Source organism: Lotus japonicus, chromosome 3 (assembly GCF_012489685.1).
Source record: "Lotus japonicus ecotype B-129 chromosome 3, LjGifu_v1.2".
NCBI classification, from domain to species: domain Eukaryota; kingdom Viridiplantae; phylum Streptophyta; class Magnoliopsida; order Fabales; family Fabaceae; genus Lotus; species Lotus japonicus.
In genome coordinates, this window is record NC_080043.1 from 9,871,098 (window position 1) to 9,898,113 (window position 27,016).

Sequence of the window (27,016 nt, forward strand, 5' to 3'; positions counted from 1 at the left end):
AGTCCCCATTAAACCCTTATAAAACATGATTTAAACACATAATCCACATTCAGGAAAGTAGTGAAAAAGTGAAATCAAGTCATTTGGTTAATGGCATATTCGTGGTTATGATGAATGGATTTTTCCTCACTGGCAATTGAAGGAGAAGGATTTTCATGAGTTGATTTTTGGGCCTCATCGAGAAGGGACGAAATAGAGAGAAGAATATAAAGCAAAGTAGAGAGGGCGAGAAAGATGGGTAAGGAAGAAGAGTATTGTCACAACTCTTACTCGCTTTGTGCGCACATTGGGCTTTAAAGAGCAAATCATAAGTGGACTAGATACCACATCTTTCACCCAAAACCTTAAGGTAATGGATGTATGGGTCCTCACACTTATAAAACCCTCAAATTTATCATTATCTTCCAATGTGGGACTTACTCTCACGTGATACACAACAATCTCTCCTTCAAGTGCGAGTCCATCACAAACGAAAGTTGGGCTTGTACTTAAACAGAACCTCGGAGGCACTCATTCTGGGCTTTGACTCCTAAGTCTCAGAGGCCTGTGGTCCATGGTCAAACAGTCATCGGCTCTGATACCACTATTGGGAACCAGAGTGGCGCAGCAAAATAATCCACTATAGAAATATAATTGTTACAAAATAATGTCCCATGACATCAAAATCTTCACCCAAAAAGGTGGAAATCAACCCCCCCCCCCAATAAAAAAAAGGGAAAACTACACCAAAGGAAGGTGGAAATAGGACATAGCAAAAACCCACAACAAAGGGTAAACCACCCTTGACCAAAAAAAAGGGTAAACCACCCAAAAGATAGAGAAGAAAAATCTCAAATAAAAGGTTCAATATAAAGAGCTCATAGACAGAAAAGACATATTATAATTTCAACCAATCTGAGAACAAACGATGTACCGAAAAATCTGTCAATGACCCAAAGTCGTCTCATCAAAGAACTGTGGTGTGCCAAGTGAAACGATACACGTTGCAAAAGTTGTTGTGTCACTTCAAAAACACAGGTAAATAAACCTCATAGGCTAACATTTTTTTCCTTTCTCTTTAAAATTAAGTTGGGCCCCACTTAGAGGGACAACCCAACATATTGTCTTTTTTCTTCTTTTGATTCTAAGGTCAATTTTGTTGCTTGATGCACAAGACTTAAACATCGGGTTCACATTTTTGTCTCGATTGGTTGAAGCTTGATTCTACCATATATGTCTTTACTCTAAGAAATCAAACTTCATATCTTTCTCTTTTTTATTCTAAGGTCAATTTCGTCGCTAGGTTCACAAGATCCAAACCATGGGTTCGCAGATTTGTCATGGGTTCGATTGGATGAAGCTTGTTTTCTAAGTTTTATCCTATGAAAAGGCTTGGTGCATCTGGAAGCGGGTTCTTTTTTAGGTTTCTTTTTTGGATTTGCTTGTTCACTGAGTTTCTTCTATGGGTTTGGATGGTTGGGGTTCGTGGGTACACTCGCACCCTGTCTCTAGGTAGGTTGTTGTGAGCTTTTGGGATTCTAGATTGTTTTATTTTACTTGTTTGTAGATGTCATGTAGGTTTTTTTTCATTCAAGGTTTTTTGTCATATTGTAGATCGGAAGAAAGTTGAAGAGAGAGTGAAGGGGTGGCTATGGAGGCTTTTTTCATTCTAGGTTTTTTTCGTGGTTATTTGATCTGGGTTGCAAACCTTCGATCTCAATGTTGGTTTATGGGTTTTTTGCTATAAAGATGAAGATGAAGTTAAAGAGATTTTAGGTTTTTGATGAAGAAGTTAAAGATAAATTTGAGAATGTGGATAATTTTTTATAAGAAAAAATTTAATTACGATTTTATACAAGTGAAAAAAAGTTTAATTACAAAATTTAATTCTAAATTCCAACTCAGCTTCATTAAATAGGTGTTACTGCCACATCACTTCGGTGAAGACATCTGGCAAGGTTACCGAGCTACCAACTCTGGTGATTTGAACCAAAAATGGGGCAGCTTTTAAACATTATGGTAAGCATAAATATATAATTTTAGATGGTTGAAAAATGTCTTTTAGATTGAATTAGAAGTAACTTCTAAGATGGAAGAGAGGAATAGGTCTTTCACCAATGAAAGACCAAAATTACTTGCTATAGCAAGTGGTAGTGACCTGTTGAGAAAATAAAATTAAAACTAATAGTTAGAATTACCAGAAAATCCCCACCTACCCTTTCTCCCACCACCTCCTTCTTCCCCACCTGCATCCCCCCATCACCAAACTCTTCCGAGCAAACACCACCACTAGTGTTAACCCTGCCATCATCACCCTTTTTTATGCATATTTTTTTTCATTAGAACACAAGAAGATGGTAGAACGGGCCAAATCAAAGTAGACATAAGATGAGAGATATTTTTTTACATTGTTTGTATAAAATCTTCACATGCTCCCTTCATGTTTGTTACACCCTAGTGTATTAATACATGTTAAGTAGACAACCTTTAGGTACACAGTACCTTCTAGCCTTAATCACTATATCTCCTTTGCTGACTTGAGCGGTAAAGTGCCTTGCAAGTACACACATCTAATGCCCACTTGCTCACTAGATAGTGAAGACGAAGTCTCTTCCACGAAGAAGGACTCCAACGAAGTACCCCTTCGACATAGTTAAATGTGCTTATTCATGTTCGATGGTCCCTTACCATATCTTGGTTTGGTGTCATTAGTGGGTATTGATAAAATGTATTCTCATCCATATATACTATGACAAACACGAGAAAGAAAAATTGAAACTGAACTCCTTCCGGGGAAGGAATATCTATCATGGTCTATGAGGAACTGATCCCGCAAAATGGTGTTCACGTGGATGAGGTGGACTAACCGTTGCTTTAGCCGGAAACGATGTCGTGCATAACGTTATAATCCTACGCGATTAGCTCATTGAAGTGTTAGAATCACAATCGAACCGCGAAAGGGAACACAAACGAACGCTGGTGGTACCTCCTCTTCCTCTAAATGGCGAAGCAGAATCATTCCCTATAAAATGTATCAATGACTATACCCTAATTGAAAGATGTACAATAAATTTTCTTTGTTGACCAAAGCAGAGTGCCGAGAAACTAAGAAAGAATCTTCAGGTGAGAAATTGTAAAGTTCTTTTACAAGGGATTTGAGATAAAATTAGATGGAAGAAGTTCAACTAGCTCAAAGGTTCTACAACTAAGTGGAGACCATAGTGGTAGGCTAAATGACTGAGATAATGAACATCATGTCTAGAGGATAGCCGACCAGACGCGCCCGTCTCGATTAGTAAGGACATCACAAGGTTATATGAAGATAATTAATGTCTCAAAGGTCTTTCACTAAGACTTTACAGGACACAGAGGCTTGGACTCACAAGAATAATAATCACCATGTCTACAAATAAAATTTTGGTTATTTATTTACATATGCATTACTTATTTTGCTAACTTACAATTCTTCAGTGACTTTAAGATTCTCCCTTTATACTTTGGCATTAATTTGAGCGTCAAAATATCTTTACAGATATTCTTTATCGTGTCACGGTATCTCCATAGTGCTTGCTGAAAATTCTCGAGAATCATACACCACCACACAAAAATTAGAGCATCTTACATGTCATATTCTGCAACAAAACAACCATAAGTCAAGTATTGGTGCATTGTGTTATAACTTATATGTCATCTGCTCTGTAAGGACGCGCATGGGAACCACCTTTGTTGACTTCTCCAATCAATTTGTGACTAACAATCACCCGAATGTGTGGTCCTAGACCGTATTTAGTTCTCCATCACATGTTTATCAATTTGTTTTTGTTTCGACCACGCATCTAAGTATTTTCTATGTTTTTTTCTGTTAATTCCTTGCAAAAAAATATTTTGAATTTTAAACTTACACAAAAATTATATAGCAAGAAACATTAAATTTTGGGTTTAATTTCACTTTTGAGACCTCACTAATACCTTTTGTGCAAAACTACTTCATAACAAAAAAAAACATTGCAATTTTAATCCTCACTTAAACCTCTGCTAGCGCTTTTAGTTTTCCCTCTAAAATTAAGATTTTTGCTGATATGCCAATTTTTATTTATATTTTAGGTGAAAATATAATTTTTTTCTTAAATATATTCATTTTTCATTTCTTCTATCAGTTCTATGATTACAAAGTTCGTAAGTAAATAGTAGCTAAATTGGTGGAAAAATTAATGATGAATATTTTAGTGATAGAAAATTCTGTCACTAAAACCAAGATAAACATTAAGAAATTGTTTATGATATTTTTACAAGAATTTGCAATTAAATTTGTAAGTATTAGCTACAGATAGATATCTGTCACAAATTTGTGTCACATTATGTTTTAATTGGGGTGGAGAGTAATATTTGAGTAAGTTTAGAGTTTAATATCATATAGGAAAACTTCAAGATGGTGAAGTGTAATTTACTTTAATATTTTTATATTTTTACCAGAAAAAGTTTTCTTTATTTATTTTTTATAAAAAATTTAAAAATCGGATAACAAAAAAGCCAATATGAGTTTAGAAAAGATTAAAATTAGATTATGGTTATACATCACATTTTATATGAAACTTTGTCTGTGGACCCTCTACATATTTAACAAATATGGAAAGATAGACAAACACACAATAACAACAACCACATGAAAAAAAAAAGGATACTAGGGTGTTTAATTTTCCACTTATCACTTAATTTCTCATCACAATTTAATGTATTAAAATATTATAATACCCTCACTTAATATTATTAGTGAGTTATGAAAATTTGAAATATAAGTCTACTAAATGTTCCGAGATTTAAAATTCGAAACATAATTCAGATTATTCACTTATGCAATTTAAAAATTCGGTACACACACTAAAACACTTTTGAGAACGGTTTTCCGATGTATAAAAAAAACACTTTAGAGAACTTGAAAAATGAAAATGAAACCGAAAAGTATATCTTCAAATTTATATTTTTTTACACTACCTGATTTTAAAACCCGGTAGCTGTAGTGTTTTTTTTTTTTTAACTTATGTTTTTCAACACTATAGTTTAAAAACCCGGTAGTGTGCCAAGAAAAACTGAATATGTTTCCAATATGCATCACATTTCATACCATTTATCTCCTCATAAGCATATTTCTGTTCCTTCAAAATTTCAGCAGGATCCTTCCAGTCCACATACGAATTAGGGGCAGTGGAAACGGAAAGACAGAGAAGAAGGATTTGAGAGGGAGTGGACATGCATGTGGTGGTGTTGTGCATAGTGAAGAAAAAAAAGCCATGTCTGAAACTTCAATTGTCAAATCACAAATGCTTGAGTCTAAGTCCCATATGAGTTAAAAACAAATTTCTTCCTAGCATCTAAGACTACCCACAATGGTTTCAACATTCAACACCCTCAACACTTCACTTTTTCTCTTCCCAACACTTCACATCACCTTCTCTCTCCAGTTCAACACTTCATTCAACTTTTACCCACTCCAATGGTTTTTCATTCAACACCCTACCCCCTACCCCACCACTTTTATTTCATATTTTGATTTAATTTTATATTTTTCTTTTTATGATTTCATAAAATTAAAATTTAGGATAAAAATTAAATTAAATAAACTGATTTGGATGTTGATAATTGTTGGGAATTTAGTTAGAAGAATTCTGGGTGTTGAAATGGTACTTGTTGGGATCCATTTCAAAGCAAAGGGGATAGTAGAAAGATAATAAGATGAATAAGATGATGGAAAACTTGGTTTTTTTTTGTGTCCAAATCAAACGAACCAAGTCTCTATTTATAGAAAAAAAAAAATCATGAATTTTGGTAATTTTTTTATATTTTTTTTGAATGAAATAATTGAGTTGGAAAGATTAGGAAAAAAAAAATCGTCCGGACCAATCAACGCGTGACACGCGTCACCCTCAGACCGTCCTCTCTCTCCTCTGACGCGTGGCACGCACGCGCCTGTCGATGCCCAACCGACGCGTGCCACGCGTCCCACCACGGTCCCGCCTGCTGCCACGGCCTGCCCGTAACGCGCCCTGTCTGCGCGTGTGTGGCACGCGCCTGGCATCAACCAACCAGGCCGTGCCACGTGTCACCGCGGGCAGGTTTCAACACAGTTGAAAATTTTCAACACCTCTCTCCTCCTTCCAACTTTCAACACTCACTTTCAACACCATTAAAACCCACTTTCAACATTAAACTACCCACTTTCAACACCATTGTGGGTAGTCTAACAATAACACATACGGGGATTTAAATTCAGGATATGTTAAGAAGCACAACATTAAAAATAAAGTTTCGGTTTAATTTTTAATTCCTGTAAATATAAAGTTCGGTTTTTAAATCTTGGTATATTAAAAAGGGTCTCCCTAAAAAAAGTGGTGTAAAATTGCACCACTCTAAAAGTGGTGCATATTAGAGGTCACCTATTAAGAAATATAATATTAAATTTTGAAAATCCGGTATGTTAAAAACCAAGAGACTGTGGTGCGGTGCGTCCGTGCGTGCATGTGGTCGAGTGAGTAATGAAAATGTATTTTAAAGTTTTTAATATTTTTTTTTGAAGCTAAAGTTTTTAATATTTTTTTACTCCATCGGAAAATAAAGTTTTTAATATTTAAATAAGGAGAAAAATTATCTTCCAAAAGGGGTTGTCTAAATAACTCATGATAAAGTTTGGGTTAAATAACTCATCATCCAATCACATTAGAGATAAATGAGTTGGAAATAAATTAATAAATAAAATATAAAAATTCTAACTCACTTATCTCCAATGTGATTGGATGATGAATTATTTAACTCAAACTTTATCATGGGTCATTTAGACAATTAGACATCCCGACCCATTTAACACACTTAAGTTCAAAAAAAAAATTAACACACTTAATTGATGATAAGCATTCTTCACAAACATCATATGCGACTCGGAACATCAACACAATAGTTTTGTTGGGACCTATTAATGTCGCGTCACTTTTCAACACGTGAAACTTGCCATACCCGTGTGTTTCATGACCATGCATGATTCATGAACCATGACCAAAGAAACATAAGACATTTTAAACATCAAACGGGAAAGAACTCCAGCAAACCAACAATTCAATGGTTATAGGTAACTGGAAAAGGATAGTTAACTCTCCATATTCACTCGCACACAGAAGAGAGAGATAGGAACAGAAGAGAAGAAAATTAGAGATATGTATGATGGTGAAGTAATGGAAAAATAATATGAGATAAGAAATTAAAGTGAGTGAATTTTTTTTTTTGGTTACAAAAGTGAGTGAATTTTAGATGAAAGAAAAGATTTTGAAGCAAAGCTCAATCTAAATTGTGATGAGTGGCTCCAGTTCAAAAACTAAGTATGCAGGTGTCTTAAATAGTTAGGGGAAATATATCATTTTCGATAATCTATATTCGAATCGAGTAAGATTGTCTCTGATAGATCATATAAATATAAATAGTCTCAGTCCAAAAACTAAATTATTATTACTTTCTTCTTAGAGCATTTACAGGTTGCTTACTTTATTGCTTAGTCATAAGTAACGTTAGTTATCTTCTCCCATTTGAGAGTACTTATGTGGGGAATGTTGGTTGCTTAAAAATAAGCAATGATTGCTTTCGGAAGCAACGATTGCTTAAAAATATTTTTTGATTAAATACAATTTATTATCTCTCCCGCATCAACAATTCATTCTCTCTCTTGGGAAACCCAACAAAAAATGAAAAACATCCATTTGAGTAAAATCTACATGAGTTGCTTATGAATTGCTTAGATCCTATGTTGAATTTTGGATCTACAACAATATTGTTGAGCAACCAAAATTGGAGACAATCATTGTGAATGCTAGCAAAACACTTTCTTGTAAACACATTTTATGTAGTTAGTTTATTTTTTAAAACATCAACACAATTTTTGGCACTCAATTTTCTGAGACAAACTCGATCATAGTATATTGCTCTGTCTCTAAAAAGTAAAAACCCTAAGTGGAACATGCATGCATGTCATATTACAAGATGCGAGAGACTCCATTATGTAATTAGGGGCTCATAAATGATGTTTAATGTGAGGGTGAATATAGTGCAATTACATTGATGTGGATGAGTACATCAAGGAATTACATTCATGTGAAGAAAGAAAATCACGGAATTAAGTCATCAATTTAATAAGGGGGGTGCACCTAGACAACGAACTTGAGGGTCCATCTACTTGCTTGCATGATCCATGCGTTGGGCCAAAGGTTTTTGAGCTACTAATGTGTACTATGCCAATCAGGATTCTATAACAGTCCAACTTTTAATAAGTGAGAGAAACATAGATTTTTTTCTAAAATATTCATCACCAAGAGCGTGTGAGATAATGTGTTCAAAAGAGTTTGTTGCTATCACTTCTTATGCTTTGAATCAATTGTAGAAAAAATGTATTTTGCAAGCAGCACCCTTAATTAGCTTTGATACATTATTCAATAATTATAATAATTATATAAGACCTTTTGGAGACAAATGCGCTTATTAAGAAAACACGTAATGAGACTAATTAATGCATTGGTTTTAGGGAGAAACTTAGATCAAATTCCTTAAATCAATTTCATCAAGTTTATCAATCATGTGATGACACATGTGCAACTATTTCTAAAAATAAATGTCATTTATTAAGAATTTATTGTCAAAATTTGAAAAATTACACATAAACTTGATGGAATTGAGGTAAGGAACTTGATCTAAGTTTTATCCTTTAAAAAAAAGTACTCCCTCCGTTCCAAAATATAGGTTGTTTTAGGTTGTGCACATTGTTTAAGAGCTTCTTAATTGATAATTTTTTTGATTAAAATACCCCTCTTTAAAGTTGTGTTATATTAAGGAGAGAGAAATGTTATTATTGGTTAAGTGAATAGTGAGAGTTGTGATAGGTGAAAATTGAAAGTGGTAATTAAGATATATAATATTAAATGAGGGTATATAAGGAAGAAAGAGAGAAAAAGTGCATTGGTTTTGCAAAATAACTTATATTTTGGAATATAGTAAAAATTCTAAAACAACTTACATTTTGGAACGAAGGGAGTATTACACAATTTCATTTTACTCTTATCTCTTTTGTCATTGTGTTAATTGTATCCCACTATCTCTTTAATAATATCTCACTCTCTCTTATTTAATGTAATGGACAAATATGGAAAAATATAATAATTTTTTCTTTAAATTAGTAGGGACTCTTATATTAAAGGACACCAAAAAAAAAATCTAAAGTTTCTTATAATTAGGAATAATTAGGAACGGGGGAGTAAAAGAGAATCCAGATCCTATAAATAGATGTGCTAGCCTTGTGCCTACTCAATCCTCTCTAACATCCAAGTGTCCCCCATGGATCCTGATTCTTATGTCCAAATTGTTGTAGCAATCTTAGCCTTGTTGATTGTCCTCATAGTGTTTAGATTCATTAGATCACCAAATGGAGCTAAAGTAAACAAAGGAAGAACCAAGTACAACAAAATACCCGAACCATTTGGTGCTTTACCCCTCATAGGTCACCTCCATCTATTGAATGCTCAAGAGCCATATTTTAGAACCTTCTCAGCCATGGCTCAGAAGTATGGTCCAATTTTCTCCCTCAGGCTCGGTTGCCACAACACCATAGTGGTGAATAGCCGCGAAATTGCGAAAGAGTTCCTCACGACAAATGACAAAGTTTTCGCCTCAAGGCCTAACACAGCTGGTGGGAGATACATGGGTTACAACAATGCAATTATCGGTCTCGCCCCATATGGAAATTACTGGCGTGAACTGAGAAAAATCGCCACTCTTGAGGTTCTATCAAGTCACAGGCTTGAAAAGCTTAAGCATGTGAGGGACACGGAGATATATTCTCTTGTCAAAGATTTGTACTCATTTTCAAAGAACATGAACCCTTCAAGTCAAGTGCCAATAAGCACATTATTAGAGCACATGACATTCAACATAATTGTGAGGATGATTGCTGGGAAGCGATTTAGCGGTGAAACCATCCACCAAGAAGATAGTGAGGCGTGGAGACTAAGGAGTGCAATCAAAGATGCCACTTATCTTTTTGGTGTTTTTGTGGCGGCTGATGCTATTCCTTGCCTTGGATGGTTTGATTTTGGAGGGTATGTGGGTTTCATGAAGAGAACCGCTAAGGAAATTGACTTTATTCTTGATAAATGGATGCATGAACATTTGAGAAAGAGAGATGAGGTTAACAATGGTGGATGTGAAGATGATTTCATGGACGTGTTGATATCAACCTTCCAAGAACATGATGTGATTTGGAACCACGAGAGGGAAATAGTGATCAAAGCAACAGCACTGGTTAGTTAGCAAGTTTATTCTTTGTTTTGGATCCATATTCTACTCAAATTTCTTTAATGATTTTATTGAAAAAGACATTTTTTAAAGTATCTTTAATTTTGGAATGCAGATTCTTATCCTTACAGCCTCAGGAAGCACAGCCATAACACTAACATGGGCACTTTCCTTGCTCTTAAACCATCCAAGGATCCTAAAGGTTGCCCAACAAGAGCTGGACACTAACATAGGAAAAGACAAATGGGTGCAAGAATCTGACATCAAAGACCTCAAATATCTCCAAGCCATTGTCAAAGAGACCCTTCGTCTATACCCACCAGCACCCTTAACAGGAATAAGGGAAGCCACTGAAGATTGCGACGTGGCAGGTTACCCTGTCCCAAAAGGCACTCGTTTGCTAATTAACCTATGGAAGTTGCAAAGGGACCCTCAGATATGGTCCAACCCAGATGAGTTTCAACCTGAGAGGTTCCTCAATGCTCATGAAGATATCAGTTTTCAGAGTCAGGACTTTGGGTTTATCCCATTTAGCTTTGGAAGAAGGTCATGCCCTGGCATGACTTTTGGGTTGCAAGTGCTGCATTTAACTCTCGCTCGTTTGCTTCAAGGGTTTGACATATGCACAAAAGCTGGTGTTGTTGATATGACTGAAGGACTAGGAGTGGCCTTGCCTAAGGAAAATACACTTGAAGTTGTGCTTGAACCACGTCTCCCGTTGAAGCTTTATGAAAGCCTTTGAATCAAGTTTTTTAAGAACTTAATAAGAATCAATAAAGGGCCTTTACTTCTACTATGAGATGGAGCCTAAAATAATCTGAATGTGGTTGTTATTTTAGTTTGAGTAGAGGCAATGATGATATTAGTGTATATGCTTGTTGTTTAAATTGGTCTCTTCATTGTGCATCTTTAAACAATATGAAACCTCCTTGGTTTACTTTATTTCCTAAGAGTTCTCTCTTCCTCTCATTCTCGATCACCTTCATCTCAATAGTTTACTTACATAGTATTAGACATTCCATCAATAGAGCTCACCATTTCTGCCACATCCATTTCAAGATACCCCTCTTCTCTCTCCCTTTACGTACAGAAAATGAAAAACACAGCCGGCCGTCGTAAAACAGAAGCCAAGATGTAACTCTTGCAAATCAAAAAAAGATGAGCATTTTAAAAGTGACATTCATATTATGGGTTAGTCTTCTCTGTACAACTTATAAAATGACACGATTATACATACAGAATAATGAACTACAGATACTAGTAATTCATCAAAAGCAGACAAGACTCCTTGTTGTGATACATCACCAAGGCATTACATTCTCAAAAGCAGGATCATCACCTTGAGAAACCTCTATCACCCACACAAAAATTGTTAACAAGCGTTTCTCTCTATTTTTTCTGCTTTCCCTTCTTGCCCTGCTTCTTCTCTGTATGGCATATATTAAAGGAAATATTAAAACTAGTCACGTAACTTAGTTCAATAGTTGGATAATTGATATAGGTCCCTTGTTCCTAACCTTCTTATCTGGATTATTTCAAATACAGATTTATCTTAATGATTATGTAAACCTTATAAGATTAGCGCAGTTTTAGTGGATTATGACCGGAAAACAGAAATGATGAATCCAAAGAATCAGATAGTAAAGAGCTAAACTTTTCAACAGCAAGTTCAGTTGAGAATCAAAAATCAAATAACACACGCATAAACAGCTACTGAGTTTGGTTTCCTGTTGGAAAATCTCAATCAATTTAATGGGAAACCTCATAATCAATTTAATTTTGGTAGAGTAGAATAAATTCTAGATGAAAATATTGATGTTTGGAAGTCATTTTGGAGAATTGATTTCAGACCCCAAATCAATTCTGATAGAAGCTAGAGAGAGCAGCTTATGCGTTAAACATAATAAACATGAGTTTTTACAACTGAATTTCACAACATTACCCCAACAAAAACCACTTTTTAATAAATGTGTTCAAACATAAATCAATTCACTTTCAACTCACTTTTTTTACTGTAATCAATTCTACAAAATCAATGGGGACAAACGCTGATCAAAACATGCACTCCATTTTAATTTATACGTTTGTACTTTGTATGTATGAAGAGAGAGAAGAAGATAGATTAACTACCTATTTTCCTCTTAGCTTCAGATTTCGCAAAGAATTCCCTCCATTCATCAGTGAGAACAAAAACTGGTTCATCATCCTCTTCCTCGCCATCTAGCTCTATATTTTCAAGCTCTTGTGAAATTCTGATACCAACCAAAAGTGTCAGAACATAGATTACTTTGATTATTTGATATAAGATAAACAAAGAGAACAGATGAAGTAGCTTTACTGAAACCTAAGATTTGGTGTTTTATGGATCCTAATAATACCACACAAAGTGAATAAATGCCACGAAAAATAAAACCATGTACAAACAGAAGTACAGCCTAACCAGGACTGCACAACATCCAGAATCTAATAAGAAATTGCCAGGAAAGAATGCCACATATATTTTATTATTTTTAATCTGAGGAAGCAGGATAGAGAACAATAAAAACTTAAACTGACCAGGAAATTTATCAAAGGAAAACATCTGGATTTTAAGAGAACAGTGGCATATAATAGGTTTGTGATCTTAAGGAAAAACTCAGTTGGAGGGGGAATTCTACAAACCCTGCATAGAATTAACAGTAATTTGAGATCAGAGCTAGTCTCTTCCGTAATAATTGAACTTGTAAGTTGTAACTACATGTTGGTTTTAACTCTTTACAGTGATCCATTCTCTTTCCCTTGATTCATGGTGGAATTCATAACTCAGATTAAAACTCTCTTTGGAACTTATTTCAAAACTCCCAATCTTTGCAGTGCTCCCATTCGATTTTCTACTAGAACTACAATTCAGCCAGCCTGCCTACCTTCCATATTACCATTGCAATCTCATTGCCAATTCTTCCTCTTCTAAATATCCAACTTCTTCTTATCTAGCTTACACTCAATTATCACCCTCACATAGAAGCTATTCACTAGCTTTAACTACATCCACAAAACCCTACCACATTCAAGCAAGCAACTTAATTTCAATGATTGTGTTATGCCATGGATTCTGAACTTCAGGCTCTAGCTCTTAATAGCACCTGGCAGATTGTGGATTTGCCTCCTGGAGTTGTTCCTATTGGTAGTAAATCGGGTTACAAGATTAAGAGGCATGCTAATGGTTCCATTGAACGTTACAAATCACGTTTAGAATCCAAGGGATACTCTAAAGTTGAAGGAACAGATTATTTGACACATTCTCCCCTGTTCCAAAGATGACTACAATTAGACTTTGGCTTGCTTTGGCTTCAAATGATCGTTGGCATCTTCATCAATTGGATATCGATAACGCCTTTATCCATGGTGAACTCAAAGAGGATGTGTATATGCTCATACCCGATGTCTTAGTTATCAGATTCTGTTAGAATATGTTAGTAAGGAAGTTACATTCTACACTAGTTGTCTATAACTGTACTGGTTCGCACATTCTGTAACTAAGCAACGAGAACTTCACATTTCAGTTTTTCTCTCTAAGACTTTTCTCACAACTCTCTCCTCTACCCTATTTTACCATTTCTGATAAACCTTGTTTCACTCAAGGATAGAATATTTTACAACTTGTTCAACTACAGGGCTTTTACATTCAGAACAAAAATTCCATATACCTCTCTCCCTCCTCTCACGACAACCACACCGTCTTTTCTTCGAGTTCAGCATCATCACTCTTAGGTTTAACCCTTTCAAAGCTTTTGTTTTCCCTCATACTGTAATATTACCCACTACACACTCATACAAGTGATTATTTTTAATGGGAAAAATAACCATTACAGGCATCAACATCAAAACTCATCACACCCCTCCCCCAAATTTCACAAATTTCTATACCTTCTTCAACTTTCCTTAAGCAACCCAGTTCTTCAATTTCACTCCCAAACCCACATGCAAAGTTTCACCACCAATAACAGTGTAAAACTAACAAAAAGAGTAGAATTAGTTCTTAACAGAAGAAAAAACAAGTAAAACAGAGGAACTCACTGAGCATCAGAAGCAATGGGTTGTTTGAGAGGTGAGAGGTGTGGGATTTGGGGAAGAGAAGGGAAAAGTGGTGGTGGTTGGAAGAGAGTAGGAGGGTTGTGGAGAGGGCAGTGGTGGCAATGACGGCGGAGAGGGCAGTGGGAGCAGTGGTGTTGATGATGATGCCGGTGGCTGAGGCCGTGACTGTGAGGGCAACCTTGCGAAGCCATGGGGATTGCAATTACAATTGCACTTCAAAAAGTTTTTTTTTGTTTTCCCAAGGTATGTATCCCAACGGCCGACAGTCATGAGACTAATCCCCCGAGGCTCTGAGATCACGTTAAGTGGGTAGCCTCTCCCAACAAATGTTTCTCCATACGCACCACCCAGGAATCAAACCTGAACTAGATGCTTAAGGAGCTCAACTATCTACCAGTTGTGTTACATCTTGTTGGTGCACTTCAAAAAGTTTATTTAATCTTTGAAACAATAGGTTATAATTTATTATAGAAATATTTTACATTGATAAAATAGAAAATTATTTCATTTATGCATAATCAATTTCGTTACACAAAAGTTTAATCATAGATTAGGGGAGGGTCTCCGAGATGTAGGTCTGAACGGGGAAATTTAGGGAGGGTGACCTCTCTCAAAATGGTTATGGTTGTGGCGAGTGAAGGGCCTCAACAAGGTAGACCCGAGGGTCAGCCTCCTATCAATAAGACAAAGTTGGCAAACTAGCGGGTCACGTAGAGACTAGGAGAGTGCCCCTTCTAGATAAGTCTACAAGATGAATACTTACACATTTGGCATGCTAAGAGCCTTAGAGAAAACATGTAAGGGCTCTTGGGGTGAGTACTTATGATGCTCAAGAGTTCTTTTAGTGATTAGATCTTGGTAGGTGAGGACCTCGGGGTCGCATTTAATGAGCCTTTTCGGATTGGGTACGCTTGCGCTTCTCTTGCTTTGGCTAGATCTGCTCAGATATGTGGTTTTTTCTTGCTCTCTGTGGTGCACCATCGTAGTGGCGATCCCTAACCGTGGTAGGTGAGGAAGTTGGAGTCACATTTGCATAGCACATTTGGTTTGGGGATGGTACTCCGGGTTGGCAGCGTTGCTGGGCTCCCCTTCTAGGTTCGACACAGTGGTTTTGGGCGTTGTGGGTGTTGATGTGTTGGTTGTGGGGTGTGGTGCAGTTGTTCGATTCTTGCAAGGTTGATTATGTCGCTTCTTGCAGGGTTTTGGTTTATTGGTTTCCTTATAGGCTGCGGCAGCAAGTCGATGTGTTTTGGAGGCTTCGATTGAATTAGTCGTCGTTCTCCGATTGCAAACGAGCGTTAGAGCATGGTTGCATGCTTGTGGGGTTTGTGTTTGAGGTTTTTAGTTGGATTTTGCTTGTGAAGTTTTTTACGAGCTCGTGTGGTTTGCCCAGTAGTGGTTGAGTTTTAGCCAGTTTTTTGTTAGCTTGGTCATTGTACCCATTATTGAGTGGGGATGTTTTTCGAATATATAAATTATAAAAAACTTGAAATCCATAATAAACACCCAAGCTTGCAAGGATATGAATTTTAAAAAAAAATAACTAAAAGGAAGATTTAGCTCAGAAAAAAGTAAGCGTACATGTAGAACCTGTCAGCATGCTCGATGCAAACTCAAGTATGCATTCTAGGGACAGAAAAGGAATACATATTAGATAAGCTAGCATATGGATGATTATAAGCTGGTTCAAAACTAATTTGAGTTCCTAAATTCTAAATTATAAGCATTTATAGAGGCTGGGATGATAAGCCTAGCTCTTGTTTAATGACCCGTGGAGGATGAATCTGCAAAGTTCAAATAGAAGTATTATTAAAAGGTTCTTCGTGTAAGGAATGATAAATGATATCTTTCCAGAATCCTTCAGCCTATATCCAAACATCGAGTTTGGAAGAAAAACTGTAAGTATCTTTTTGAATAAATAGAAGGTTTTCTTGGATTCTAAAAGACGAATGATAAATCTCTATAGATTGCTCAGAATTTCTAAAATAATTTGGCCATTAAGGTGGAGTTTAAGGAAAGATATTCAACCAACTATCATTATAATCGTTTTCACTCATTTCTTCCTCCATCAAATAAATATGAACTGTTGCAGAATAAGCAGAGAGGTGTAGGATATACTTGAATCGAATCGAACTCTACAAAATTAAAGTGAGAAAAGAAAACGACCACACACGAACAAAGAACATCTAAAAAGAGGGATTAAATTATAGCTAGGTTGAGTGTTGGGTGAAAAATTATGAGATAAGAATAATCCTATTTGTAAAAAGTGATTTGGGGAAAACAATAATGTTCTAGAATAACACTTTTCTTTTTGAATTCCTTCATAACTCAATAAATGAGTAATTTAGGAAGCAAAAAACTACAAAAAAAAAAAGGTCTTGTTAATGGTCACGTTTTTATAAATTAGTCATAAGTTTCAAATCAAAATTGTCGAACACATTTATTCTTGTATCATAACGGTTCAAATTTCAAAAGCTAAAAAAACCAATCAAATAAATACAGAGGACAACCACCAGGTTAGAATGAAAACTGCAATGAGCACTTTATCTTTGCTTAAAATGAATGGTTCAAGTGTTTATTTTATATTCATCACGAATTGTATGTTATTTGTTTATCTAAGCAAGATTTACTACTTAATTTGACATTATTTTATCATGTTGAAAGACAGTTCCTGTTTTAGTTGCCTCAAATGACCATTTAGCCAACCATCACCCTAGTCGGCCCAATTGGCTACACAACCAATAATTGTCAAGTTGACTGATTATATTGTTATTCCAAACTTTTACCTCTGCTAGGGCAAAACATACTCAGCGCCGTCACCCCCCCCCCTTCGGGGGTCTCCTCCCCCATTGGGGAGTTTCTTTTCCTTTAAGGAGGTTTTTTCTGCTTTGGTAGTAGGTTTTCTTCCCACTTCAGGTGGGTTTCTTCCCACATCAGGTGGTTTTCTTCCACAGTAGGTGGATTTCTACCCAAATAAGTGGGTTTGTTCTCTTGTTTTGTCTAGGCTTTTCCCCCTTTCCTTAGCCTCCACCATCTTCCTCCACCCGCTACCACGCTTGCCTCCACCTTAGCCTTCTCTACCACCGCCATCTAGCACCGGGTTCCCAAACGCAGATCCAGTGTTCGGTTTGTCTTATCTAGAGGAAATCAGAGCTTTGTTGAAGCCTCTGTGTTTCTAGAAGCTCGATCCGCAGCCGAGATGCCTCGCCACAACCCAAGCCTGTGGCCATCTTCTCTTCGTCTCTTCCTGGCGGCTTTAAAGGTTGCAAGGGGTGGCCCTGTTTGGTTCTGTTTTGCAACATATGGGTTTAGATCCGGCGATTCACCGTCGACAACAATAGTTCTGGCTGCCATCTACAGCTCCGGCGACGGATCCAGCCACAGCCTCCACCCTGTTGGACTCTGCACTTAGTCTTTGCTCCCCTTGGCATCCCGTCTCCTCTTTCGTCATATCCATCACTTCATCGCCCCTCTGTCAGCTCCTGCTGCTGTATGTTTGGAATCTACAAAAAATCTCCTCATCCCCTTGCTAACAGAGCTGCTGGTTTTGACCCCTATTTGTGCACTTGAAGCCGCTGCTGGTTTCCTATATTGTTGCACTGCAACTCCGGCAGAGCCGTTGTGTTGCGTAAAGGGAGCGCTGATTAAAAAGTTAATCAAGATCTTCTTCGCTCAGAAGCCAATTGTTTCTCTGTTTTTAGGGTTTTAGGGGTTTCTGTACGTTCCTATGAATTTTACTTTATGTTTTTAGCTGGATGTATTAGCTGAGTGTGCATGCTTGTTTTTCATTTTCTTTGGGTTTGTGCATTGCTGTAGCACTCTTAGAGATTATTCTCGCATGATGTAAGTGTCATGAAGCAATCCTTTGGGTTATATTCCATTCATCTTTGACCAAAAAAAAAAGTTGACTGATCATGATAATTAAGTGCAGAACTTCAACACTCCTAACCAACTAGCTCAACATAAAAATTAAGATTTTGGTATTCTGGTCAAGTCCACCTAAATGAACTCAAAGTCTTAATGTCTCCTAAATGGTAGGTCCACAAATGGTTATCGCTTCTACTATCGATCAGACAATCACTTTATATATATGTTTGATTGAACTCTAAGTTAGGCACACCTCATTTCTTCTCTTATTGCTCTTTTTAAATTCTAAGTTTTCTCACTGTAATGTTAAGCCAACTTAAATGTTAAACTATTTTTTATGGGTGTATCTCTTATCGTAAATATTCACTGCAACACCATGCTCATCATTACATTCACCACCGTGCTTTCTGTCAAGCACCACCACACTTGATCGGAGAACCACTCTACTCAAACGATCATTAGATTTGACACCCCACTCATTAGAAATGTTACCCCACTTACGGAAACTCAATTTCTGAAATATTTCAGAAATAAGGTTTCTGAAACACTTTTTCACTTAAAAGTGGGATGTTACATGTATTTTAACACTATAAATCACGAATTAATTTCGGAATCTAAGATTCCGAAATAACTCGGAACTTGAAAATCCGAAAATTAAAGATGTGAAATCTAATGGTTGGGGTGACAAATCCAGCTCTCTACTCAAACTCTTGAAATGGCGAACTGTAGATAACTATTTCTTTTGCCAAATTCAACTTAGGCTGCTTGCTTAGTGCTTCCCACCAACAGCTCATGGTCTTTCTTTCATCGGCCCACAATCCAATTTTAGTTTTGCAAGTTGGCTTCTTTCCTAATCATTTTAGTCATTATTCAAGAAGAAAATAATTTTTTTTAAAAAAGCATTTATTAGATCTATTTCAGATCCAACCCTTAGTCATTTTTATATTTGAAATCAACCCATAGTCATTAGTCAAGAAGAAAATAATTTTAAGAGAAACATTTATCAGTATTTTGGATATGTTCGAATCGGGTTTGGATCCTCGTGTAAAAAAAATTGAGAGTGTCAAGTTTCATCATCTCACCATTAATTTTATTTTATTTTTCATTTATTATCTACACAAAAATTAATGGCGAGATAGTAAAAGTTAACACTCTCAAGTTTTTTTACACTTGAGAGGATCCTAGCACGTTCGAATCATAACTCAAGGCCTCAAGTGGTAAGGGTTATGATACATATGATTTGAGCGTGAGAAGTTCAAAAATCATTTATCGGAAGATGCAATTTATCTTACCGATATATATATATTCTATTTGCAATCCAACCCACTTACCACCAAGTCACCAACCCCAAAAAAAACGTAAAAAAAGAAAAAAAACCATAGCATCATGAATCTTCATCTTTTCTTTTGGTTGCACCGCCTCCATATATATATACCAATCAACCATTGCGCAAAAAACTCACACCAACCTTTCTTCTCTTGGTTTCGTTGATTGGTGGGTCCTCCTTTTGCATTCTGATTAGATTTTGTTACACTCAAATCTCAGAACCGAGGATCCACACATTCTAAGATCAACGTTAACCTCACGAATCCACACATTATCGTTTGTTCTTGTCGGTATTCTATATTTCTCTCATTTTTTCATTGCCAACACCAGATCTGTGAGAGCCTTTTGCATCCTCCATTTTCATGGTTTTGATGCTTATTGGTTTTTTGTGATTTGTGTGTTTTCTCTATCTTTTTGGATTCGTTTTGGCTTGTTCTGAGAATTTGGGTCGTTATTCTGTTAGACCCTTTATTTGTTTTTGCCTTTGTTGTTGGAAAGTTGGGTACTTGAGCAATTCTGGGGTTTCAAAGTTTTGTGGGTAGGTTGGTGTTTTTTTTGCTTTGTTTTGTGTGATTGTTTATTGGGGTGGTGATAGTTTTGTTGTGGGATTTGTTATCAATCAATGGGCTGTTTTGATGAGGGGCAGCATTTCAATGGTGAACTTGAAAATGGAGTGAGTGTTGGATGTGGTGGTGAGGAAGAGGCAGATAAAGCTGCCATTGAGGATGCTGTGAAGGTCCTCTTGTTGGGTCTTGGAGAAGATATCAACAGGGAAGGTATTAGAAAGACACCACTTCGTGTTGCCAAGGCTCTCCGTGAAGGAACCAGAGGTAACATTGAACCTTTTGAATTAATTAATGCTTTTATTGTTTGATCATGTACTTTTCAATAGTACCTTTGAATTCAATTTGATATCAATCTCAAAGGTGGCTTTGATGTTTCTTATATTGAATAAAATATATCTGATTATGTAAAATTGAAAGGGATGGACTTAATAAGTTATAGTACTAATTAAGAAATTGTGCATAGAGAAGATCTTGTCAAATTTTATTTTGTTTTTTTAATAGAAATCATGTATTTGAAGGAAACTACCCATTTGTCCTGTTTTGAGGAAAAAAGTATTTGGCAAAAGGGCTCAACCCTGTCACGGCAGTTGCTAGATGCATTTTCTGCTTGTCTCTTTTATGTTCCATTTTTGTTTTCCTGTTGAAGATGCTGAAAAGAGCTTATTTAAGCTTATCGTATAGCATAAGCGCTTAAAGTGTTTGGGATAACTTATTTAAATAGCTTATGGTCGCTATAAATTATTTTGAGATTATTTTCATAAACTGCTCAGTTTAGCTTAAGAATAAGCCGTACAACCTATATTGAGCTTATTTTAATAAGCTTATCAAAATAAGTTATGAATAAGCTTTTGTGCAATAAGCGCTTAATTAAGCTTTTTACCCAAATGCACCCTTAATACACTCGGAAGAAAGCTCTGAACTTGTGTGTAAAATGAGAAAGTAAGGGTGTATCCACTCTTGGAATTTTATGGGTTACTTACTAAATCAATGGTTGGTGGTTATTGGTTTCTTTGTTCAATTTAGAAGAAGCTCTAAGCCTTATCCCTAATACCCCATGGTTGGTAGAGGGAGAAGCCATTGGCATCCTACTTTACGCAAAAATTATGATCTTACTCCTTAATCAACTTCTTTGACCTTGAGCAACCTATGCACCTGCTTTTAATCCTCTAAATGTATAGGCTATCTTTAAGGCAAGAATAGACACAGTGATCATTGCATATTTATATAGCTGCATAACTAGTTCACCCACCATTACTTCAAGCACTAATTTTCTTCTTCTATCTTTGGGTTGGTGCCTTAAATGTTTGCTTTTCATTCTTTCTCCTCATGCATATGTCATTTGGCATCGTATGAAATGAAAAATTGTCTTATTTTCCTGCATAACATTGTTACTAATCTTGAGGAAATTGATCTTTCCCCAGGTTACAGACAAAAAGTGAAGGACATAGTTGAAGGTGCTTTATTCCCTGAAGCTGGTCTAGAAAATAATAAAATTGGTCATGCAGGGGGAGCAGGTGGACTTGTGATTGTTCGAGATCTTGACCTTTATTCCTACTGTGAGTCATGCTTGCTTCCATTCCAGATAAAATGCCATGTGGGTTATGTTCCTTCTGGCCAAAGAGTTGTCGGCTTAAGCAAGCTTTCTCGAGTGGCTGATGTATTTGCGAAACGACTCCAAGAGCCGCAGCGTCTCGCAGATGAGGTGTGTTCCGCTCTGCAACAGGGAATAAAGCCAGCAGGCGTTGCTGTTATACTTCAGTGTACACATATCCACTTCCCAGATATAGAATCAATCTTTCTTGAATCAAACCAGAAAGGTGTGATGATACTTGTTTCGTCCGGTTCTGGGGTTTTCGAAAACAAAAATGCAGATTCATGGGCAGATTTCTTCTTCCTTCTTAAATCTAGAGGCATTGACATGGACCAAATTCACCATAGAGGAACGCCTGACCAATACTGGTGTCCGTCTTTGTCTTTGTCTTCTCTTTCTGCTAAAGTTTCCTCCAAAATTGGACCAGTCAATCCTGCAATGGTCAATGCAGTATCTTCAATCCTTAAATCTTTGGGAGAAGATCCAACAAGGAAGGAGCTTGCAGGGACTCCTAGTCGTTTCGTGAAATGGCTGTCGACCTTCCAAAGCATTGACATGGATGTCAAGCTTAATGGTTCCCTTTGTGGTGGTGGTGTGATAGATTCTGTGAACTCCAATGGAGAGGTAAAGTTGAGTGAAAAACAGATATACTCTGAGGTGAACCTGCCATTTTGGTCACAGTGTGAGCATCACATACTTCCATTTCATGGTGTTGTTCACATAGGATACTTCCTTTCAGAAGGTTTCAATCCTATTGGGAAATCACTTTTACAGTCAATAGTGCATTTTTATGGTTTCAAGCTCCAAGTGCAGGAAAGGCTTACAAGGCAGATAGCAGAAACCCTTTCGCCACTGTTAGGTGGAAATGTAATAGTAGTTGTAGAGGCAAGCCATACATGTATGATCTCTAGGGGAATTGAAAAGTTTGGCAGCAGTACAGCCACCATTGCTGTGTTGGGACGCTTTTTGTCCGACAATGCTGCCAGGGCTGCTTTCTTGCAGAGGATTGCAAGTGCTACATCTTCTGGAGAGCAGTGATTCTTGTTGAAGCCCACTTGAAATGATTTAGCAGTAATTCCATTCATTCTCTGCATTTTTGAAGGTTTTACTACCAGCAGTGCAGCATCCTAGACATTGATAAGTTCAGAAGACATCCTTTGATGAATAATTTCAGCACATTTCAATGTCAACCAAATTTTGTTCTGGTGGCACAAGCTTACACTCTGAAATTGTCTATTGATTGATCATTAGATCTTCATATTTTGTCTTCTTGCTTTTATAGCATGTCTGAATCAGCTTCTCTTCACTCATAATCAATTATGTCACTCAGAATCCACTTATAGAAGCTTTTTCCCATAATTTATTTTGGCTTTGGAATCTGTTGAAGAAGGATTTCCAGATCACATGACTTTTGTCATGGGGCACAAGCTTACACCCTGTAATATTCTGATCATTGATGGTCAGATCTTCATATTTTGTCTTGTTGTCTTTTATTTGATCACATGATATGAATCCCCTAAGTTTAAAATTCAAGGGGTGTGTCACTTAGTCTAGATTTACATGTTGGCAATCTTTGGATCTCCCTTAATGTCATTGATATTCGTTGACTCAGGAAATTCTTCTCTATTTAAATTACAATGTTTGTTACTCATTCATATATTATGTAAGATTCAGTCCGTGTTTGGAAATTCTTTTCTAATTGATTTTCAAGTCGGAATTAGTATTGTGGAGAAGCTTCTCTTTAAGAGCATCTGAATGCAATATTTTTAGTTTTTATTTCTGAGCTTTTTAAAAATAAGAATTAGTTCTTATATAAAGAGTTTTACTTTTTGAGTTCTTAGCATAAAAAATTAATTTCTCTCTCTCATTCATCAATTGATTTAATTTAAGTATTGAATTAACATTTAAATTTAAATCAAAATTATATAAAAATAAAAAATATTATTAATATAATGGTATTGTGGGTCGGATGAATAATGTTAAGAACTAAGATCTCATGGTTTGAGCAAAATCTGCAAAAAAATTGCTTAAACACATGTGGCAGTACGGACTCATGGTTAAGAATAAGAATATAGTATTGGAGATGCTATTATAGCTTTTAAATTCCAGGATTGACTGAGAAAAGAGTTACTGGTTTAAACATGCACATGCTATCTGGGAATAAAGTGGTTGAATGGCTCACCAATAACATCTACCAATCTTGAAATAGTAGGTTATTAAAGGGTTTGGAACAAGTGCAAATTGAAGATTTGACAGAAACACACGGCACCAATAACTGAGGCACAGACCTAAACAATAATAACTACGTCAGGTATCTGCCTCTTGGATAGATTATTCTCCAAGCATCCATCTCATTCATGGACCAGGACCATAAAAGACGGTGTAGAAACATAATCCAAGAGCACTTGTCTTCCATTTCCCATTGTTGCTAATATCGCATGAATAGGGTGGAAAAAAGCCGGGGCGGCCTGTCAGGGATCTACGACTTGGCTCATTAAAGGCTTGACTTGGCTTAACTTGTTTATTAAAAAAGTTGGACCTAGGCTTTTTAAAAGGTTTGATTAACTAAAAAGTCCAGGCCAAAGCTATTAAAAAAGTCTATTTAGCTTGATAGGCCGGTTTATTTATATAATGTTATTTTTAATAATAATATAAATAAATATTATAACTGAAATATACTTAGACACTCTAGCACCAAAATAGTATATTATTTGATTTTCATGTTTATACAAATCACATACTACTTCATTATAGTTGTGTTTGTTTTAAATAAGTGAAGATTTTGTTCTTTGAAATGCAATGATATACAGACAAATTTTATTATTTGAAAGAGACATGCAATGATATATAAAAGACTTAATACATCAGAAGGCCCCTGAAATTGTAAAGGGAATCAATTCCAGGGCCTGTAAAAATTTCGCATCAAATTGGGTCCCTAAGAATTTTTTTTTAATTCAATTAAGGACAAAGTGTGTCAGCCGCTGATGTGGCTCGATTTTTAGTCCTTCACATTATCCACGTGGCTTTTATAATTTTTTTTAAATGACAACTTATGCCACATGTTTTAATTTTTTAAATCTTTAATTATTTTTTATTCCAACTCATTTCAATTATAAAAAACTAACCTATCTTTAAAAAAATAAAATCCTAACCTAATCTTCTCTTAAATTATCGATGAAGAAGGAAGAGGGAAGAAGAGAAGGAAGAAGACCATGAAGCCGCCCTTGCCTACGACGGCGCCGCTCGCTCCCTCCGTGGCCTCTGCCTCGACCTTAACGCCCCCTCTTCCGATCTCCACCACCACCGCTGGCCTCTGCTCGACCTCAACGCCCCCTCCCCTGATCTCCACCACTACCGCTGGCCTCTGCTCGACCTCAACGCCCCCTCCTCCGATCTCCACCACTACCGCTGGCCTCTGCTCGACCTCAATGCCCTCTCCTCCAATCAAGGTCAGATTCCATTTCAATTTCTTCTTCATAACTTGTTTCTCAATTTCCCCCCAATTTTTGATTTTGGGTTTACATGGTTATGTCTCATTGGTTTGATTCTGGGTTTGGTGGGTTTTGCAGGTGGGGTTTTATGAAAATTCTGCTGGTTTGATTATGGGTTTGGTGGTTTAATTCTGGGTTTCATGGTTTGATTCTGGGTTTGGTGGTTTGATTTTGGGTTTAGTGGTTTTCCAATCCAAGAGTATGTTTGATTTTGGTTTGATTCTGGGTTTAGTGGGCAAAAAAAAGAAGTTTTCCTTCACAGTATACGAATGGATTTCCAATCCAAGAGTATGCTTGGCCAGCCTATGAAGCTTTCATCTGCATGCTTAATCACAATTACATTTTGCTTACCAGCGGAAAGAGGGGTGGAGGTAACTGACGAAGTTGTTGAAGCTCCGCATTCAATTGTCTTTGCACACACAAAATGCCATAATGCTTCATGTACTTGGCAAGTAGTTTGTTAGATGATTATCTAATCTGAGGTTGAGCAGGATTAATGTACACTTGCAATAATCATTTCCTTCTCAGGCTTATAGAAGTATTATTAGATTAGGGTACTCATTAAGTTTTTAATTTTTTTTTCTGATTATTTAATTGAGTTGGAATTAAAAATAATTTTTATTATTTTTTTAATTAAAAAATAATAATAAAAGCCACGTGGAATTGATGACTGAGATAAAATTGAGAGCTTGCACACTTTGGCCTTAATTGAATTAAAAAAAAAATTCTAGGGACCCAATTTGATGCAAAAATTTTCTAGGCCCTGAATTTGATTCCCTTTATAATTACAGGGGCATTCTGATGTATTAAGCCTATATAAAAAGACATATTAGCCCGCGCCCGCTGGTCTATTAGCCCATAATCTGTGATCCATTAACCTTCTTTAGATATAATGATATATAAAAAGATATATTAGCTCGTTGGTCTATTAGCCTATAGTCCGCAACCCATTGACCTTATTTAGATGTAATTGTCTGTTAAATAAGCTTTTAAGCAGACTTGTAGACCAAGCCAAGCCTTAAAGTTTTACTTGTAAAAAGGTCGCAAGCCAGACTTAGGCCACGAAAAGAGAATGCAAGCTAGGCTTGGGCCACACAAAGTTTGGCTTGGCTTGATTTATTTCCAACCCTACCAATGAATGAGTTCAAAAGGAAAAAATTATCAGGTATTACATTCAACTCATATTTGAATAAAATAAAGGGTTAATGGTCAAATTAGTTTGTAAGCGAATTTAATTTTGGTCTTCTAAGAAAAATGATGTTTAGTGGTGGGTATTTTACAATTACTAGTGGTTTTTAACCGCCACTAAACGTCATTTTTCCTCAAAGTGACTAAAATCAAACTCTCCTACAAACTCAGGGACTAATTTGATCATTAACCCTAAAATAAAAATACAATAAATATAAGCTCAAATACAATAAAATTATAGCAATATCATATAATACATATGATGCAAATGATAGCTTAACACCATCTTTTTCACTTTGGAGCAAAGCTGATTTCTCCTCTTCATGACTGATTCTTCATCATCAACATCACCATGAACTAATTGAAGCAATCACTTGACCTTGTCTCTAAACCTGGCCTTCCTGCCCAATTGTACCATTCCTTCTAATCCTTCCTTCTCCTTTGGAATTTTTCACTAAGCTTTGAGCTTCGCTTGTTCATTTTGATTCTCTAAGCTTTCTCCTCGAAAGGAGTCGCTTCTTTTATTCTCAAAGTCTCTTTGACTTTTTCTTCCAACGTTTGGCTTGAATAGCTAGCTTGTCCTCTTCAACATTGTGCTTTGATGGCGCCTAAAC

The 27,016-nt window shown here is 36.3% G+C and overlaps 3 protein-coding genes across 3 annotated transcripts; 2 read left to right on the forward strand and 1 right to left on the reverse strand.

The window, feature by feature from the left end:
- The first annotated feature begins 9,259 nt into the window (after positions 1-9,259).
- Positions 9,260-11,236, forward strand: LOC130748647 (dimethylnonatriene synthase-like). Its single transcript, XM_057601881.1, has 2 exons — positions 9,260-10,305; positions 10,415-11,236. Exons 1-2 carry the CDS (start codon positions 9,343-9,345, stop codon positions 11,039-11,041), a joined length of 1,590 nt encoding a protein of 529 aa, XP_057457864.1. The 5' UTR covers positions 9,260-9,342; the 3' UTR covers positions 11,042-11,236.
- A 228-nt stretch (positions 11,237-11,464) lies between these two features.
- LOC130748648 (uncharacterized) lies at positions 11,465-14,592 on the reverse strand. Its single transcript, XM_057601882.1, has 3 exons — positions 14,356-14,592; positions 12,430-12,551; positions 11,465-11,726 (listed from the first exon to the last, which is right to left on the reverse strand). The coding sequence occupies exons 1-3, from the start codon at positions 14,562-14,564 to the stop codon at positions 11,689-11,691; spliced, it is 369 nt and encodes a 122-aa protein (XP_057457865.1). The 5' UTR covers positions 14,565-14,592; the 3' UTR covers positions 11,465-11,688.
- A 5,026-nt stretch (positions 14,593-19,618) lies between these two features.
- Positions 19,619-23,339, forward strand: LOC130743284 (GTP cyclohydrolase 1-like). Its single transcript, XM_057595462.1, has 2 exons — positions 19,619-20,396; positions 21,554-23,339. Exons 1-2 carry the CDS (start codon positions 20,189-20,191, stop codon positions 22,759-22,761), a joined length of 1,416 nt encoding a protein of 471 aa, XP_057451445.1. The 5' UTR covers positions 19,619-20,188; the 3' UTR covers positions 22,762-23,339.
- The last annotated feature ends 3,677 nt before the right edge of the window (positions 23,340-27,016 follow it).